This window comes from Sinocyclocheilus grahami, unplaced genomic scaffold, assembly GCF_001515645.1.
Source record: "Sinocyclocheilus grahami isolate Dianchi unplaced genomic scaffold, SAMN03320097.WGS_v1.1 scaffold190.1, whole genome shotgun sequence".
In the NCBI taxonomy this organism is placed as follows: Eukaryota; Metazoa; Chordata; class Actinopteri; order Cypriniformes; family Cyprinidae; genus Sinocyclocheilus; species Sinocyclocheilus grahami.
In genome coordinates, this window is record NW_015505369.1 from 702111 (window position 1) to 721948 (window position 19838).

The 19838-nt window shown below is 36.3% G+C and overlaps 1 protein-coding gene across 1 annotated transcript in view; it reads right to left on the reverse strand.

Moving 5' to 3' along the window:
• Window positions 1-1816: 1816 nt before the first annotated feature.
• LOC107594755 (A-kinase anchor protein 13-like) overlaps window positions 1817-19838 on the reverse strand; it is a 72700-nt gene continuing 54678 nt past the window's right edge. The window contains 16 exon segments of the mRNA XM_016284929.1: window positions 1817-1954; window positions 2229-2523; window positions 3535-4058; window positions 7614-7682; window positions 8291-8443; window positions 8637-8813; window positions 9257-9403; window positions 10741-10858; window positions 10946-11107; window positions 11957-12186; window positions 14202-14348; window positions 15391-15494; window positions 16573-16717; window positions 16824-16875; window positions 17006-17073; window positions 18684-18846. Of these exon segments, the coding sequence (XP_016140415.1) occupies window positions 1896-1954; window positions 2229-2523; window positions 3535-4058; window positions 7614-7682; window positions 8291-8443; window positions 8637-8813; window positions 9257-9403; window positions 10741-10858; window positions 10946-11107; window positions 11957-12186; window positions 14202-14348; window positions 15391-15494; window positions 16573-16717; window positions 16824-16875; window positions 17006-17073; window positions 18684-18846 (2613 nt within the window). The 3' untranslated portion in view covers window positions 1817-1895.

The window sequence follows — 19838 nt, forward strand, 5'->3', positions numbered from 1 at the left end:
CCTCTGACATCACTGAGAGGTTATGTAAATCCACAGAGGAGCCTTCAATTATAAAACGCTTCTCTTCTGCCCCCTCATGGTGGAATCAAGTCAGCGCAGGTGAAAACTGCAACACAAACCTGCACAAATGGGACTTTGAGAGCACGTACTGCTTAAAAAAAATGTAATAAAAATTCTCATGGACCAATAAATAACTCCTAACAATATCAGGCCAACAGAACAAAATCCTGCAGGACTGTAATGTGGATATTCATGCATGATGAAATAAGTGGACACTCTGAGTGCCAAAACAGGGTGTTAAATGTATTATTACTGATATTCAGATATGATATGGTGCTTTGATCCATAAGGGTGGATGTATAGGTGAGGTACACTATCTTTCGTGGATGTTTATCTCTTTTACCTGTCCAGCAGGTTGCTTTAAATATCCCTCAGGGGTCTACAGTTCATAAAGTATTTACAGCTCATCCGTCCTGCTGAAGTCATGAAGTATTCAAAGCAGAAGGATTAGAGAATCTCAAACTAGCATGAAATGCCATGGTATGTTAAACAATGGCCCCCAAAAGCCCTGTCCTCAGGGCTTTATCTTTGGAATGCTATTGAAAAATTGATTGTCATTTTCGGGTCAAGGGTAACGTGTGAATGGTGTTAAAGTGCTCGGTGGCATTTCAAAGACGGGACTCCTTCGAGAAGCTAAAATAATAAACACGGGGAATATGGAAAACCACCTCTCTCCCCGAATCCCTTTAAATGTTAAAACTGTGATCAAATTTTAAATGGTCATTCTTGTGCGCAATGAGCCGAAATGATTTTTCAGCCTAAAAAAAGTTGGCCAATATGGGGAGCAGCAAACCCCATTTTTGCTTTTTAAAATGTTTTGGTGACACAATTCATTTGTAAATGAGTGCAGTAATTGAAATTTATATACAATGCACATTTTAACAACGTATTCAAAGATGGGATTTGTCTGATAAACATGTGAAAGCAAGTGCAAATCTAAAGCTGCGTCCCAAATGACGCGCTATACACTATGCACTTATACACTATGTACTTATGCACTATGTAGTGTATGAATTATATAAGGTTATTTTGTCATTCATAAACGGAGTCTGATAGCCCCTCTCCCTTCACTACGTAATTAAAGCTGCGACAGTTGAGTGCATGAAGTGTTCAACATTCCACACTTCGTTTTTTCGATTCTTCAAGTGCATCATCCGGGTATTTAAAGTGCACTTTTTACTTTTTGGAATATTAGGTGTGAACACACTACTCACACTATTTATACTACAAAACGTCACAGAATAGTGCATAAGTACGCGATTTGGGACGCACCTTAAGACTTTAATGTGTAGCACATATATGCTGTCTGGATGAGTTATATATATATATATATATAATAAAGAGATTTCCTTTACCATTTCTGCATCATGAGCTTTTTTGGAATAATAATTAATAATTATTATTATTCTAAATGGTGATTTTCATTACTGTGATAGAGCAAACTTTATTACAGCACAAACTACTGTAGTAAAACAATATTTAAAAGCAGTACAAAAACATTTACCGTAGTATATAAATACTTTACAATTGAAATCATATATTACCACTATCTATACATTACGGTAATGAGAATTTGGGGGCTAAATTGTTATTAAAATAATGTCACAAAAAATAAAAACAATCCTAAAATAGGACTGATTTGGGTTAGGCAAAATATGATTTCTTAATTTTCTTTTGATTTTGTGGTGTAATGCGACCTGGACATGTTTTGTGAGATTTATTATATTGTAGAAAGATTGCTGAAACGTGTAGAGGGCACTTTGGGTGACTTCCTACATGATTTGATAGAGAGTCCATGAGAGGCAATGATGTGGACAGAAGGGATGATGGGTAAATCAGCAGAAGAAGATGTCTCCGTCCATTGAAGGCTCTGTCAGGGGCAGCAGATGTGATGCTGAAGACAAAACACAGCAACATTTTAACTGAAGATTCATCTACACTGAACCACAATAAACATAGACAATAGACATCTTTTTCTCAGCGTAATGAACATCTGAGATTAATACATAACACACAACTCAGATAAGCCAGCGTCTATACAGTATGTGCAAATGACCAATTCCAGTCAGAACGGATACAGCGGTTGTGGTTTGCAGGCTAATTTAATCAATTCTTTATCATTATCTCTGTATTGAATTAGTGTGTGTGTGTGAGTTCACTGCGTTTACCTGCATCCTGAGGAGGCTGGCTCTTGCTCTTCTTCTTCTTTTTGTCCTTCTTCTCCTTGGATGAAGCCAGCTGAAGCAGTCGTGTGGGGATCTGGTTTTGGCCTTCTAAGCTCGGAGTTTTGCCGCCCAGGGAGAAGAAGCTGCGGCCCTTCTGTTTGGAGTCTATCCTGGACAGAGAGTTCTTCCTGGGGCTGGACGATAAGTCGCCCTCCCAGATCTCTCGCTCTATGGAGCTGCTGCTCTGGAGCTTTATGGAGTCCTCTGATGTGCTGGAGGGCGTGCGCTGAAGCCGAGCCTGTGGAAGAAATGAGAACAAAACAATAAAAAAAATCATGTTAAAGTGCAAAACAAATTCATGTTCTGTAAGTTTGAAACTTGTCATGAATTATATTATATATTAATAATTATATTCAAAACTATTTGAAGAATGAATATACAGAACATTAAAATTCTGGCAGATATTGATAAGCCAATAATTACTATTATTCGTTTTAAAATTCTATACTATTTTGACTAAATAAATGTAAAATGATATTATATACATTTGGGGTCAGTAAGAATTATTATTTTTTTTTTGGAAAACAATTCTTTTAATCAGCAAGGAGGCAATAAATTGATCTAAAGTGACAGTAAAGACTCACATTATTACAAAAAAAAGTATATTTCAAATTAATGCTGTCATTTTTCTATCTAACAAAAAGACTGGAGTAATGATGCTGACAATTCAAAGTTGTCATCAGAGGAATAAATTACATTTTTAAATATATTAAAACAGAAAACTGTTATTTTAAATAATAATACATTTTTAATAATAAATTAAATAATATTTCACAATATTACAGTTTTTACTGTAATATTGTGAAATATAATTTATTATAAAACATTTATTATTATTTAAAATAACAGTTTTCTGTTTTAATATATTTAAAAATGTAATTTAAAAAAATCTCTAATATTGTCAGATAACTGATATGCCGCCAATGCATTCTGCATCCCTAATTTGTAGCATTTTCTAGCATGCAGGTTTTTATCTCACAATAAAATGTGAACAAGACACTGTGCCAATAGTCAAACGTTTAAAATGAGACATTTCTTAATTCTTCCCATTTTATTCAGTCAAATTTTAAGAATTTCTCAAATGACTGTCTCTCAAACCATTTCCAAACCCAACACCAAAATAAAAATAATTTTCAATAAAATACTGTGTAAAGAAAGATGACGGCCTTCATATCCCTATTCTGAGTGAAGTAATATACAGATGATATGGAGGCACAAAACCTGCTTGAATGTGCAGTTCAAGTCTCACCTCCACCCCACGGAGGTGCTCCACTCTCTCCACCTCCCTCTGCAGCTGCTCCCTCTCCCTCTCCAGCCTCCTCTGAGCATCCCTCAGTCTCTCTAGATCCCTCTGATAATCCTCCTTCCTTCCCTGCAGCTCCTGCTGCACCTCCTCCAGCTCTTTGTTCCTCCTCTGCGTCGTCTCCTCCCTCACGTGTAGCAGCACCTCCCGGTTTGTCAGCTCCTGCTCCTTCACATCCCACTCCCTTTCCTTGCGCCGCTTCTCTTCGGCGTGGACGGCCTGCTGGCGCTGTAGAGTGGCGGCCTCCTGTCGGTGCCGCTCCAAGCTGCGCTGTTTCTCCTGCTCCACCAGCGAGGGGGGACGAGAGGAGGAGCGGGACGGGGTGCGCTCGTTTAGGGCCTGACGCTGGTCCTCGATAAAAGTGTCCTGCTGCAGCACTACGGCCTGTAACAAAATCCATAAAGTAACCATATAGAACAAGACATAGTATATACACAGATAGTATGAGGGGCAAGAAACAAGAAAACAGTCTAATTTAAATTATTATATTCAAATATATTCCTAATTATATACTGCTAATTATATTATGTATGTACAGTATATATATATATATATATATATATATATGTCATGTTTACTTCTGGAGCATCAGTGAACATTTGAACTTTTTGTAAGTTGCATAAAAGTCCCTCAGTTATCCTCAGATGGATCTCAAAATCATACAGTGATTGTTGGAAAGGGTTCAAATATGCAAAAGATGCTGGAAAACCAAAGAATTTGTGGGACCTGAAGGATTTTTCTGAGGAACAGCGGGCAGTTTAACTGTTCAGGACAAACAAAGGACTCATGAACAACTATCACAAAAAAAAAAAAACACAACTGTGGATCATCCATATTCTAATATGACGATCTGGCACTGAGGAAATATTTTGGTCACACTTTATTTTAAGGTACAATTCTCGCTATTAGCTAACTATTAACTTTTGACTTTTCCTAAATAAACTCTATAATATATATATATATATAATATTAGAAGTTATACATTCTAGTTTACATTTTTAAATATTCAGATTTACAATGATATAATCAAGACATCTCAATTGACATCTGTATATTTGAATTCTATTGAAACAACTGAGATTTTTAACTAAAAATTCAGGATTTATATTTATACATTCAGAATTATGAACATGAGTTCAGATACTGACTGGGTAATATAATGTTGGACCAAAGCTAATTTCTTATATTATGGCGCTTTTCCACTGCACGGCTCAGTATGGTACGGCACGGTTCGGTTTGGCTTGGCTCGGTTTGCATTTCCACTGCAGTTCAGTACCGCTTTAGAGTGGGCGGGATTATTCACATGTTGTTAAACTTGCGCCGCGTATACTGCCGCGACTCCTGAAAAACGTTTTCATTCCGCGTCGCCCCATCAAGCTCTCGCTGGATCCGCTCCTCTGCTATCAACGAGAGGAACGTCTGTTCTTCCTCAACAGACAATGAAACAGCCACTTTTGGATTGTTAAAAAAGGTGCGCTCGTTCAAAACAGTTGCGTTCGATCCTTCGCTGGCTGTGCTGATTTTAAATCTAGCGGTTCTGTTGTGTTTGTGTCGCAAGTTCAGTGACGCAGGTATTCAGTAACGCAATCAGTGATCAGCAGAGTTTACGAGTCACGTTTTGGTAACGGTACAGTTCGCTTGGAACCTTGTACTAAAAAAAGTACCAGGTACCAGGTACTGTACCCTACGGAAGTTCTAAGCGGCCATGCAATATAATTTTATTTCCTTCTTGTTTTCTCATTATAACGACTTAATATTCACGTGATCTCGATTATAACGACTTAATTTTCTCGTGATCGCGACATAACGAGAGTTGTTTTCTCGTTATAACGACTTAATTTTCTCGTTATCGCGACATAACGAGAGTTGTTTTCTCGTTGTTATTTTTTTTACAATGATTGTTTGATCTACTGTTGCTATAGCAACAAACTCAACTTTTTAGTAGTCATTATATGCTGTGACTGACATCATGTGCGTTACAAGCTTCTGTTTGAAAAGAGCGTTCATGTGTAGTAGTGATGCGCGGATGAGCTAAAACGTCACCCGAATCCGCAGCTTCAAATAAATTATCCACCCGCCAACCGCCCGCACCTGTATTTTTGTTTGATTTAGATAACCGCACCCGACCCGCACCCAATCATCACATTAGGGTTCGTACGGTCATGAAAAACCTGGAAAAGTCATTGAACAGCAATTTCCAGGCCTAGAAAGTTTTGTAAAAATAAATAAACTCAAAAAGTTTTTGAAAAGTCATGAAAATCTATTTCACAATTCTCTGTATAATAGAATTATGTTTAATCAGATCCTGAATTTCGTTGCGGGATTGCGCATACATCGCATTACTCATTCCCACAGCTTTCGACTTTAAAATGAGGGAAATTACTGCAAAACCTTTATTCAATATAGCGTCGTCTTTTATTAATGTTAATCAAACAACAAAAGACAAAGAAAATTCCTTACTGCTCTTGACTAAATAATGTTTTGTTGAAGAACTTTTAATGTTAATTTACAGTTTATTCAATTTCTGTAGCCTATTTAAAACACGTTCATAATTTAGAAAATGTAGTTAATACTTGCATCATTAATTATTTATTTTATCCACCCGCAAATAATCAGAATGCATTTTTTTATTACCCGATCCGCGGATTATCCGCAGCGCCCGCGGATAAAACCGTCATCCGCGCATCACTATTGGCCGATCTCAGGAACTGATCTCAATTTGATGACGTCACAGCGTGACGACGTACATGATGTGTGGGCACATAAATGATTTGGTACCGCAGTCATGTCATTGCCGGTGTGGAAATGCTATAATGTTTAAAGTAACATTAAAACCGAACATGTATTTCTGACAAGCAAAATGCCACTTCTATTGTAAAAACAGGAAAATGGGAGTGCCGTAAACTGTCAAATAGGCTACACGATATCCAATCAGCTTACCTCATCTTTTGCGGTCAAAACTGACTGCATCCACACAAGCAGCGTGCATGTGATAGGATGCCCGCTGAATATGCTAATTTAGCAAATCACGCTGCTGTTCAATGTATCTTTAAAGTAGATCTTCACTTAACAGCATGAAGAGCAAATATTGACACGGACTGAGATTGATTTAAACTCTCTTCGATACAGACACACTCTGTGCGTGTTACTGTTTTCATGTTTAAGATACGAGCAAGAATGCAAATTTCCCTGAATATCCAAATGATGGCAAATGTGGCATTAATTTTTACAACGGTTCAACAAAAAAGGTAATATTAAGTGAACATTTTACATTTTAAATGTAGTCTACATTTTAAACAGAATAATGTCATGTTTGTTCTATTTTGCAACGAAATAATAGTTCCAACGAAATATCATCTGGTGTGTGTCACCAGGCAACATACAGGAGGTGTTTCGAATGAATCTGATGCTTTGAATGATTTGGAGAGTCAGTGATTAATAACCCATTCATAACTACAGCATTTTGCTTCATTACTGAACGAATGACGCGATGCCTGGCGTCAAGTATCACTTCAATTTGCCATCATTCATTGCTACTTTTTTTAGTACCACCTCGGTTGGGTTTCCAAGTGAACCATACCGTTACTTGCGGCACAAACACAAAAGAACCGCTAGATTTAAATCAGCACAACCATCGAAGGATCGAACACAACTGTTTTGAACGAGCGCACCTTTTTTTAACAACCAAAAAGTGTTGTTGTCTGTTGCGGAAGAACAGACGTTCCTCTCGTTGATAGCAGAGGAGCGGATCCAGCGAGAGCTTGATGGGGCGACGCGAATGAAAAAGTTTTTTAGGAGTCGTGGTAGTAGAGGCGGCGCAACTATAACGACATGTGAATAATCCCGCCCACTCTAAAGCGGTACTGAACTGCAGTGGAAACGCAAACCGTGTCGAGCCGAGTCGTACCAAGCAGTGGAAAAGTGCCATAAGTGGAAGATAGAGGGTACGCAGAAGAACGATAAATGCCCCAGGGGTACGCCACTGTAAAAAGTATGAGAACCACTGACTTAGAAGGAGCACAAGCTTCCTACCTTCTTCAGTACACTGTCAGATTCTGTCCTCCGAAGATCTTCAGCTTCCTCTTTGTCGCCATCTACAGACACACAAACACAATGACTGTGAGCAGGATCGAATCAGTAACTGCGCTTCATATACAGATTTATGAAGTTATTTGAATGAAAAATAGAAAAAAAAATTTGTAGTCATTTTGTAACTTGTATTATATAAAATTGGTTTGCAACCATCAGCTACACTGCCTGATCTGAAGAATTAAAGTTATTATGATGAGTAGATTAAAGGAACACTCCACTATTTTTGAAAATAGGCTCATTTTCCAACTCCCCTAGAGTTAAACATTTGAGTTTTACCGTTTTCGAATCCATTCAGCCGATCTCCGGGTCTGGCGTTAACACTTTTAGCTGTAGCTTAGCATAGATCACTGAATCTGATTAGACAGTTAGCATCTCACTCAAAAATGACCAAAGAGTTTCGATATTTTTCCTATTTAAAACTTGACTCTTCTGTAGTTACATTGTGTACTAAGACCGACGGAAAATGAAAAGTTGCGATTTCCTAGGCCGATATGGCTAGGAACTATACTCTCATTCTGGCGTAATAATCAAGGAACTTTGCTGCCGTACCATGGGTGCAGCAGGGGCAATGATATTACGCAGCGCAATGGTATTCCTTTAAATGTCTCACGTTTGCACATGTTCATCTGGTGGCTGTCAAACCCTCCGAAGGTCTCGGCTCTGCGTGGCAGACACACAGGTCCCATGTTCCCCGGAGCGCAGGCCACCTGCTGTCCCACCGCCCCTCCCAGACTGCTGTTCACCAGCGCCTGCAACATCTCCACTGCCACATAAACACACACACACGCACATCACTAACCGCATTACATTAAGTGAGTTACTAGTCCTGGAAGAACATTAGAACTGGAAATGAGATGTTGCCACAGCTGCCAACAGACACAAATAACTCATAAATAACACATCAGCTTTCAGACAACAGGTTGGGAGCAGCTGAAGACGCTGGTGGCATTTCTTACCCTCTCTGAGAGCGTCCATCATGATGGGTTCTCCCTTGGGGACGTCCTTGTTGTTGGCCCTGAAGAGCATTTTGACCGCTGAAGCCGTGTCGTCGGACGAACCGCACATTTCACGGAAAAGCTTCATCTTCTCCAGCAGGAGTGAAACGATCTGTTCATCCTTCCTCTGGAGCATGTCTAAGACACACAGGAGGTCTTGTTATTTGCACATTTATAATAATTAGGGTCTTAAGCATCAGCATTTTTATAACCAATATATAGAAAGAAAGATTATAAGATTATATATATAATAGAGAGAGAGATTATAAGATTATATATATATATATATATATATATATATATATTATATACGTATATAATATATATAAAGATAAAAAATTGATAAAACAAATGATATTGCATTGTCCTTGCTGACCGCATGCAACAAACAGTACAAAGTGATTCATAAGCAAATGACTCTTCTGAAGCGGTTAATGTTAATGGTCAAAAGGCTTACAAATCAGACTCAAACTCCTGAGTTACTATTTAATGTGGCTTTAATGCTAGTAAAATAAAAAATAAACATTAAAATAAGTTATCAAAATGTATTTAGTAGTGTGTGTGTGTGTGTGTGTTCATGCGCATGATGGACTTGCTGTCCGTACGGCCGTAAATGTCTTTCAACCTTTTCTTCTTCTCATGCTCATTCACTTTACTGTCCACTGAAGCAATGATATCTTTCACCAGCTGTAGCGCCTTTGTCAAGTCCTCAAAATCCTTCTCGTTCTCTGCACAAGCACACACACAGGTTTATACGAAATTCAGTTGTAATAAATTCCTATAAACAATAAACCAGTCCATTTTGTTTCATTATAGTATTAGAGTGGCAGAATCAAATCCTCTTGAGAGCTATAAGCTCCTTCTCAAATTGCCCCTGAAAGGATATTTGTTATACTTGACACTCTAATTCACTTTAAAATCTCTTTGTTGGGAACGTGACCAAAAAGCCTTTCAGACTGGCTGTGCAACAGTTGGAAGTGATTTGCGGTAAATGTGGAATGTTTACACGCTGCGTCTCGTGTGTGTAGCAGAGGGCCCATCCATGTTTACTGAGAGTGAAATATTGAAGCGCTATTTAAACACTGACGGGACCTTCGAAAGTGGCCAGTGATGACCCAATCTATCAAACACAGTACCCGCAAAAAAGTAATTTGCATTTTCTTTTTAAAAATGTACACTATTGTGAATGATTATTACAATTTGAAATATTTGAAATAATTGTTTTCTATTTTAATATTAAAATATTACGGTTTTATATTTAGAAGAACAAATAAATAAGCAAAAAATATTTATGTAGACGTGAGCAATGCTTTGTATGTACCTTTGATGGAAATTTGTAATGTATTCTTATGACTTGGTAGTAAAAATAAAATAATACAAATAAAATAAAATAAAAAATTTGTGGTTTTACCCGCTCTTATGATTTATTTTTAAATGTGATTATATATATTTATTTTCAAATGTAATTTATTCCTGTGAAGCAAAGCTGAATTTTCAGCATCATCACTCCAGTCTTCAGTGTCACATGATCCTTCATAAATCATTCTAATATGCTGATTTAGTGCTCGAGAAACATTTTCGATTATTATAAATGTTGAAAACAGTTTCTTTGTTTAACAAATAGCTCAAAAGAATAGCATTTATTTGATTCTGAAATCTTTTGTATGATTATAAATGTCTTTACGGTCACTTTTGATCAATTTAATGCATCATTGCTGAATAAAATAATTTCATTAAAAAAAAAAAAAAAAAAAAAAATCTAACCTACCCCAAACTTTTGAATGGTAGTGAATTTTTTATTTTTTTTGGTTTATTTATTGAACAACTATTGGCAATGAGGGGTGGAATGGGTCACAAAGTGAATTAGAGCTCCCACAAAATATGCATTTTCTGCTAGACTAGCAATTTAGCCCAAACACTACTGCTAAGAATTGACTGATTGATTTCTTATTTAAAAAAAAAAAGATTTAAGACTAAATCGCTTTTGTGGTCACCTTCATACCAGATCAGAAGATGCTAGAACCCCTGACAGCTCATGACTGAAACCAATCAGAGTAAATCTCACCTTTGGTGTGCAGCAGGATTCGCTGTAAAAGCACCGGGTACTTCGTTATCCTCTGAGTCACCAGTAATATGCACTCTGGGATGCCCAAACGCCGGACAACACTGCTGCTCATTTTTTTCTGGAAACAAGAGCACATTGAGGACTGTTAGGCATCTCTGTGCATTTAATGAGAAGAATGAGCAACATAATAAAGTGCAGCAATTACTCTGATGAATGCCTGGAAGCGTCTGTCTCTGGAATGCAGCTCCTTGTAGAAGTTCACTGCTTCACTGTGTCGACTACAAAATTTGCTATAGATTTTCTTCATGCTTTCTGCATTGGAGTCTGAGAACTGAAGCACATCATGTGGCATAAATCAATACAGGAGCTAGGATATGAACAAGGAATCTGCTAAGTCAAGTTGACATCTGCACATCATACTCACCAAGACGCCTTTATATGCTAATAAGTTATCATTTAATGCAATGCAATGCAACATTACTACTCACAATGGAGTAATGTAATAGAGCAGCGATTCCCAAAGTTTTTTTTCAGCCAAACCCCTTTGATCTAAAATACTCGAAGTATCCTCTCAGATTTTAAGATAACATTTTAATAATTTAACGACACATTTGCCCATTCCCAGTTCTTTGATGTTGGTTAATGGTCATGATGGTAAGCAGATAAAATATTTAATCTGTTAAAAAAAATAAAAATATTTGTATTTTATAATAAATATTTTTATTATGTATGAATTACTTATTATTTTTACATTACAGTTTTAGGATGTAATACATTTTTTGCTTTGAGGAACTGAGAAACGCTGTAAAATAATAAATAAATATTTTTTGTTTTCATACATTAAACTTGCCATAATAATGTCTGCAGTTTCAACTAAATTGTATGAGTTTTCAGAGTTTCAACTCCATTAGTAAGCAAACTGAAGTGCAATGAACATATCACTGCGGGATATAAATATTGGACAATTTTTACTTTTAAAGCAGCAAGTAACTTAAATATAAAATTTTAGACATTTAATTGTTCTATATTGTTTACTATATATTATATATATATATATATATATATATATCAATGTAGGATAGCATAACAGTGTCATACAGAACAGTATATAATCTAAAATAGTATAGTGAGGTGCTTCAAAACTGGTTTTGCTACAGAATCCAAGTTTTACATTTAAGTGGCAACCCAACACAAGAAAGTCCTTGAATTCAAACACAGATATCCTGTTGATTATGAATCCGTCTGTTCCTTCCAGCTTGGCTTCTTTCTTCCTCTCCAGCAGAGCGTTGAAGAAGAACGAATGGAGTTCCAGGAGCTCGTCCAGCATGGGGAACATCTTCTCCACCATCTGGACCTCCAGCTGCAGATCTGTCAGCACGCCCTTACAGTACACATCAGACATGATCCGTAACGTCCGCAGGTGATGCATCTCCGTCTGGATCAGCTCTGGATTGATAAAGGAACAGGATGTTTAGATACAGACATCTGGAAGAGCAGCAGTTAGCATGCTTATTGCTTTTGGGCCAGTGAATGGAGATATAGACTCTTTGAAAAGAAAGAAATTCCCATGTGTAAGTTGCCAACTACTTCTGAACTATTATCTTCAACTGTAAACATCTACTTTAAATGAACCGAAGTTCGTTTTTTGTTACTTTTTACCTATTGTTAATCAGAGGAACTAAGAGCAACTACACTGTATTAGTAGGTAATAAACTTATGGAAAAGTTTCATTAAGTCCAAAAGAATTATGATTTATGCTTGTGGATCAAAGTTCAACAAGCTATCATACTGAAGTTACAGTTACACTACAGTTTATTATTTTGCCAGACTTTTCAACTAATCAATTTAACTTTGTTTAACTTTTACATTTAGATGCAACCTTTAAAATAGAGTTTGTCTGAAAAAATATAAGTTGGATGATTAAACACTGAGGTGAACACTTTCACATGCAAAAAAAAAAAGGAGTGCAGCAGTTATTTTTGTATCAGATACTATTATTTGCGGAGTCCCACATGGCTCAATTCTTGCACCGCTCTTGTTTAGCCTGTATATGCTCGTACTAAGTCAAATAATGAGAAAGAACCAAATCGCCTATCACAGCTATGCCGATGATACCCAGATTTACCTAGCCTTATCTCCAAATGACTACAGCCCCATTGACTCCCTCTGCCAATGCATTGATGAAATTAACAGTTGGATGTGCGAGAACTTTCTTCAGTTAAACAAGGAAAAAACTGAAATCATTGCATTTGGAAACAAAGACGAAGTTCTCAAGGTGAATGTATACCTTGACTCTAGGGGTCTAACAACTAAAAATCAAGTCAGGAATCTTGGTGTGATTCTGGAGACAGACCTTAGTTTCAGTAATCATGTCAAAGCAGTAACTAAATCAGCATACTATCATCTCAAAAACATTTAAAGATTTAGATGTTTTGTTTCCAGTCAAGACTTGGAGAAACTTGTTCATGCCTTTATCACCAGCAGGGTGGACTATTGTAATGGCCTCCTCACCGGCCTTACCAACAAGACCATTAGACAGCTGCAGCTCATCCAGAACGCTGCAGCCAGAATTCTGACTAGAACCAGAAAATCTGAGCATATCACACCAGTCCTCAGGTCCTTACACTGGCTTCCAGTTATATTTAGGATTGATTTTAAAGTACTTTTACTCGTTTATAAATCACTCAATGGCCTAGGACCTAAATACATAGCAGATATGTTCACTGAATATAAACCTAACAGACCACTCAGATCATTAGGATCAAGTCAGTTAGAAATACCAAGGGTTCACACAAAACAAGGGGAGTCTGCTTTTAGTTATGCCACCCGCAGTTGGAATCAGCTTCCAGAAGAGATCAGATGTGCTAAAACATTAGTCACATTTAAATGCAGACTCAAAACTCATCTGTTTAGCTGTGCATTTATTGAATGAGCACTGTGCAATGTCCGAACTGATTGCACTATATGTTATGTATAATCGTTTTATTAAATTCATTTTAAACCTCTTAAATAAATTTTTTTAAATCATTTTCAAAGTTTTTAAATTCCTTGTTTTATTGTTGTGATTATATTTTTCTTTTCTTTTATGTAAAGCACTCTGAATTACCATTGTGTATGAAATGTGCTATACAAATAAACTTGCCTTGCCTATTACAGTTTATTATTTTGAATAACTTTTTATATTTTCTATATTTTGTTTTTTATTGGTTATTGTTTTTATCTTCAATCATCAAGTTAAACTAAATGAAAATGAGAAATGTTGCTTAAATTGGCAACTAGCTGAAATAAAATAAGCGTAAGTTTTTTTATATTTTATTTCAGTTAATTTTTTGCGGTTTTAGCTAACTATAATAACCCTGGTTAGCATTTTGCATTCATTTTTTTTGTCAGATTTAGTGAATAAAAACTCCCAGAACAGCAAATGCTTATAAACAAAGAAATGGAAATGCATTCAATTCTACCATAGATGACGTCTTGTCTCTTAATGGCGTCCTTCTTGAGTTGCTTCAGATATTTCTTATCTACAGTAATGCTCCAGGAGTCAGCCTCCAGTTCCTTAACATCTGCTTCAAACTCTCCCATCAGCCGGCTGTCAACCATCACAGTTCCTATCAGGGATGCAACAATACAGTTAGCCCATGGTTCAATAAATATCTCGTTTTTTTTAACCACGGTTTCCGGTTCTGTTTGGATTTTTGAGTGTTTTTTTGTTATTCTATGCTTAGGCGACAGGAGCAGTAAGAGGTTAAGGAGAAAAACATTATTTTTTATTGCAATGCTCTTTCTTTACTTTCTTTCTTTAATAAAATTCAACTTGTACAAAATCCTAGTGTACTGTATAATATAAATACAATAAATAGACGGTAGTAGGCACTGTTCTTAATTTTTCATGGCCAATTCCAATTGACTTTTTTTTTTTATTGATTTTTTATTTATTTATTTATTTAAGAAAGTCAAGAAAGACTGAAAATAGGAGTAGCTCTGTTACAGGCCATCTGTAAAAATTATAAAATAAAACTAGAGGCGACCAAGGCATTTTAATCACGATCCAAACAAAAATGCTACACACATTTAGCATGAGAACAGTATTTTCTCCTCTTTGCGTTCGTCTTCAGTGTCTCTGGTCTCTGTTAACAGTCGTTTACAGACCTCGTAACATTTCCAAACAACTGACATTTTGGGAAATGATCACAATGCAGTTTGTGCAAGTCAGAGATCGGCCAAAATAAAACAAAAAAGAAATAAAACGCACAGAAATTATTTAAACGCAAAACCGAAAAAATACGCAATTCACAAGCACGTATTGAATCGTGGATGTCGTACCGAACGGTTCAATATTATATTGAGAATTGTGGCATCCCTAGTTCCTATAGCGACAACAAAATTTTTATTCATACATTACTAGAAAAACCTGTGTGGATAATAATAATAAAAGAAACATTTACACAACTTTAAAAAGCCATTTCATTAATAGTGAATGTGAGGAATGACAGGAAATAACTGAGTGGAAAAGAAAAGGACAAAACACAGGCTAGATTCAAAACGAGCACCACACACATGCATAAACCATGAAGCCACAGCACAGAAGATCTCAGCTTGAAAGCAAGAAATTGCATCTGGTATTATACTAGAAAAAATATGGCTGCTTACCTTCATCTAGAGACTCATTGGACGCTGTAACCTTGTTGGGTTTGTGGAGAGAGTCTGTGGATTGAGACAGATACCGCATGCCTCTCAGAGGCACATCGTCAAACCTACAGGAAGAGGATGAGGTGGTGTGGTTAGGACAGAAGGCCAGTAAGGTCAAGTGCCCTAAAGACAGATTCACTGAAGATTCTGTTCATTTGTATGTTGGGAATGGCATACTACCACACTACTCCTGCCAAGAATGCAGCACTCATGCTGTGCACTGCATGAAAACTGTCTATATGCACTGAACACCTATATAACTTATTATATTTGTCCAAATGTGTAGAATATTAAGGACGCTTGTGTGCTTCATACCGTATCCCACAATGGAATAAGCTTAGATCTTTTTATTAGGAATATAATGTCTACTTAGTGGCTTAATTGATTGAACTCCAATAAGTTAGGAAGTTTCAACCCAAACTTCAGTTCAGTCACACTTCAGTTTGGGGACCAATTCTCACTATTAAATAACTATTAACTCTATGACTTTTGCCTCAAACTCCTGGTTACTGCTTATTATTGTTAGTAAGGTAGTTGTTGAGTTTAGGTATTGGGTAGGATTAGGGATGTAGAATATGGTCATGCAGAATATGTGCTTTATTTGTACTAATAAACAGCCAATATGCTAATAATATGCATGCTACTAAGCAACTGGTTAATAGTCAGAATTGGTCCCCAAACCGAAGTAATGTAGCATGTTAATGATCATTTATTATACTGTACAGTTACACAAGCATCTTTTCTAAATAGTTGGCAGGAAACAGTATATTCTGTGCAGTGTTAATTTAGTATCATTATATACTATTATAGTATTTATTTAGATTTTGAATTAGCATTTATTTTTAGTTTGATATTTTTTTATATTTTGAGTAATTTTAGTTGAGTTTAGTTTTAGTTAAGTTTGAGTCATTTTACTTAATACTTTTAATTAGTTGCCAAGACAACATTTCTTAAAAACATAAATGCATATTACAATTTTTTTTCCTTTTTTTATTTTATTTCAGCTATACTTAACTAGATTTATTTTAAATAGAATGATTTTTAATAGTTGTAGTTTGAGTTAACGATAACGAATATATTCAGTAACTACATTCTCAGTTAAAACCGGAGAATACTTGTTGGTATAAGTGTTTAGGCACTAACATTGGAATATTGTTGATGGACATGCTTTTCGAGAGGTTGCTGCTGTGGAAGGGCATAATACTGGCGGGTCGTCTGGACGGGACAATCACAGAATGTTCCTCTGGAAAAAAGATAGCAGACCAGGGCCGTTCCCGCATTGTGGACGCTACACAAAAAAATAAAATAAAAATAACAATTCACATGCAAAATTAAGATCAGCTGACATAAAAAAAAAAAGACTATACAAAGAGAAACAAAACCAACAAACCCACATTTTGTTCGTAGAGTGACGGTAGGCATATTGGTGGACTCTGGTACAGCAAACTGTTGTTTATGAAACAGAAAAAAGGAAGAGATTTTAAACAGAAGACAATGCAAACACCTTTCTTGACGTGTAACTGAAAGAATATGGTAAATTTTAGAATAAAAAACTCATTCTGCTACTCATTCATACCTTCATTCTGCTTTTGGGACAAACTGGGATGTTTTCTCTACAACTCTTGTGAACTCTTACATTGCAATCTGCATAAAAACACGTCAATAGAAAACAACGTCAATAGAAAATAGAACAGTACTCATTTGCAATTCACTACTTTGATAAAGATGCTATATTGCAGATGCTGTAAGCGTTACAGTATTATACTTTAGTTTGCTACCCAAGTATAAACACAGCTTTTTCTCTTTGCAGAGATTTCACCTCTATGACCAAACACAAGGGTTTGCTGTAGTTGGAAGTCCTTGTGTTTGCTATTCTGGCTCATGGTCAAAGTGGTAAAGACAGTTGGGCTTAGGCTTAGGAATTCCTTCCAGTCAGGAAACTCCACCAAGCACACAAATTAAATCCCACAAACATGCCAGCAAGCTCTAGAAACACACTTATGTCTTGAGCAAGAATCTAACCATAAGTCTTCAGATGCTTCCTGGAGAAAATACAGTATTCATAAACAGAACAACACTTTCAAACCCCATGAGAGAACTAATTATATGTTATCAGAATTAACTAAACAGTATATTTTCCTTATTTATTATTTATACTTGTCATAAAAATATATTAAAATAATTGCCTTTACTGTATATTATATTATTTTCTTATTTTCAATTATTATAATTTTTTTATTATTATATTATTTATTATTTTTATATAGACATATTTGTTGGTCTATAAGGCTATGGACAGATGCTAAAATAAATTCAATGAGAACTTACAGGACATTTATACACGTAAATATGAAAACGCAATTAAAATATGAAACAAACAAAGAGGGGGAAAATGACTAAAACAATAGAACAAAGACTTCTGCCTGAATGAATAAGATTTTCTCTTCAGCAGCTCCATGAGGAAGTGAATGATGTTACCAGAACTGCTTCCTATTTTTAAGCAACGAGTCTTTTGAAATACATGACACAATAGTTCAGACATCTTTAAAACCCTCTTCACTTAGAAAAATGTTTTTCTATTCTACTTTCATACTAATTAGCAAAAAATAATTTGTATTATATATGTGTCCTGCACATACTACACATGATTCTGCTATTTTTCCTATTTGTGACCCTGGAGCACAAAACCAGTCTTAAGTCGCTGGGGTATATTTGTAGCAATAGCCAACAATACATTGTATGGGTCAAAATTATAGATTTTTCTTTTATGCCAAAACTCATTAGGACATTAAGTAAAGATCATGTTCCATGAAGATATTTAGTAAATTTCCTACTGTAAATATAGCAAAACTTAATTTTTGATTAGTACAACTTTAAAGGCGATTTTCTCAATATTTCGATTTTTTTTGCACCCTCAGATTCCAGATTTTCAAATAGTTGTATCTCGGCCGAATATTGTCCTACAAACCATAGATCAGTGGAAAGCTTATTTATTCAGCTTTCAGATGATGTATAAATCTCAACTTCGAAAAAAATTATGCCGCAATTATGACTGGTTTTGTGGTCCAGGGTCACATTTACCATTGCTTTGACACAATCTGTATTGTAAAAAGCACTGTACAAATAAAGGTAATAAACAATTCTAATACAGTTTCTGTGAATACTCGATGTCTTTTCATGTGAAATCCAGTATAAGGAAGTAAATAACTCAAATGGGGTTAATACCAGTGGTACAATGACGAACATCTTCTTACTTGTGCAGCTGACAGTATCTTTAGTGTTGAGGGTTTTGTTGCATTGCTGGCACAAAGCTGGATGCAGCAAGCTTGACGTGCTGAACACGTGTCCATTCACTGATTTCTTCTCTCTCTCTTTGGCCTCTCGCTCTTTCTCGCGATTCTTTTCCTTTTCTTTTTCCTGTGCCAGAAAAGGAATAAGAAATATTACAACAGGCGACAGCTGTTAAGATTAGTGCTCAAATATGCCAAGCACCGTAATGGCCCATCGTAGCTACTTTATTTTAAACCCATTAACTTGAATTGCTCATCGTTTTCTTTAATAGCATTTCTGCAAAGTAATTTACTGCACCAACCTGTCGTCACGTTCCAAAACAAGGTACTTGTTTGCCATTACTCAAATTTACAGGACAAAATTTGAAAGGATGAGCACCCCAGACACACAAAAGGACCTTAGTTGGCAGCCCTATTATCCACAGCTGACAACAACCCTGCTCGTTTGTGTGATATAGTAAAGAATGAAAAAAGGTGCAATGTCGTTTCAAACTGAGGGCATTTTCATTGTGATTCAGACAGTTGTGCACAAACATCCTCTCAATTGTTGTCAAGTTCTCCTGTAACAAAGCTCAGCTTCCTACTTATTAAAACAGGCCTCAAGTTAAAGGGTTAGTTCACCCAAAAATGAAAATTCTGTCATTAATTACTCACCCTCGTGTTGTTCCAAACCCGTAAGACCTTCATTCATCTTCGGAACACAATTTAAGATATTTTTGATGAAATATGAGGGCTCTCTGACCCTCCCATAGACAGCAAGGTAACTACCACGTTTACTTTTTCATTCAAGGTCCAGAAAAGTACCAAGATGATCGACAAAGTAGTCCGTGTGACATCAGTGGTTCAACTGTAAAGTTACGAAGCTATGAGAATACTTTTTTGCACCGCCACAAGCTCGCGCCATGGTACTGTCGTGAACGCTCGTCCAAAGTGACGCATTAGAGATGAAAATGCGGAATAAAGTAGTTGTTTTCTTTGCGCAAAAAAAGTATTCTCGTAGCTTCGTAACTTTACAGTAGAACCACTGATGTCACACGGACTACTTTGTCGATCATCTTGGTACTTTTCTGGACCTTGAACGTGGTAGTTACCTTGCTGTCTATGGGAGGGTCAGAGAGC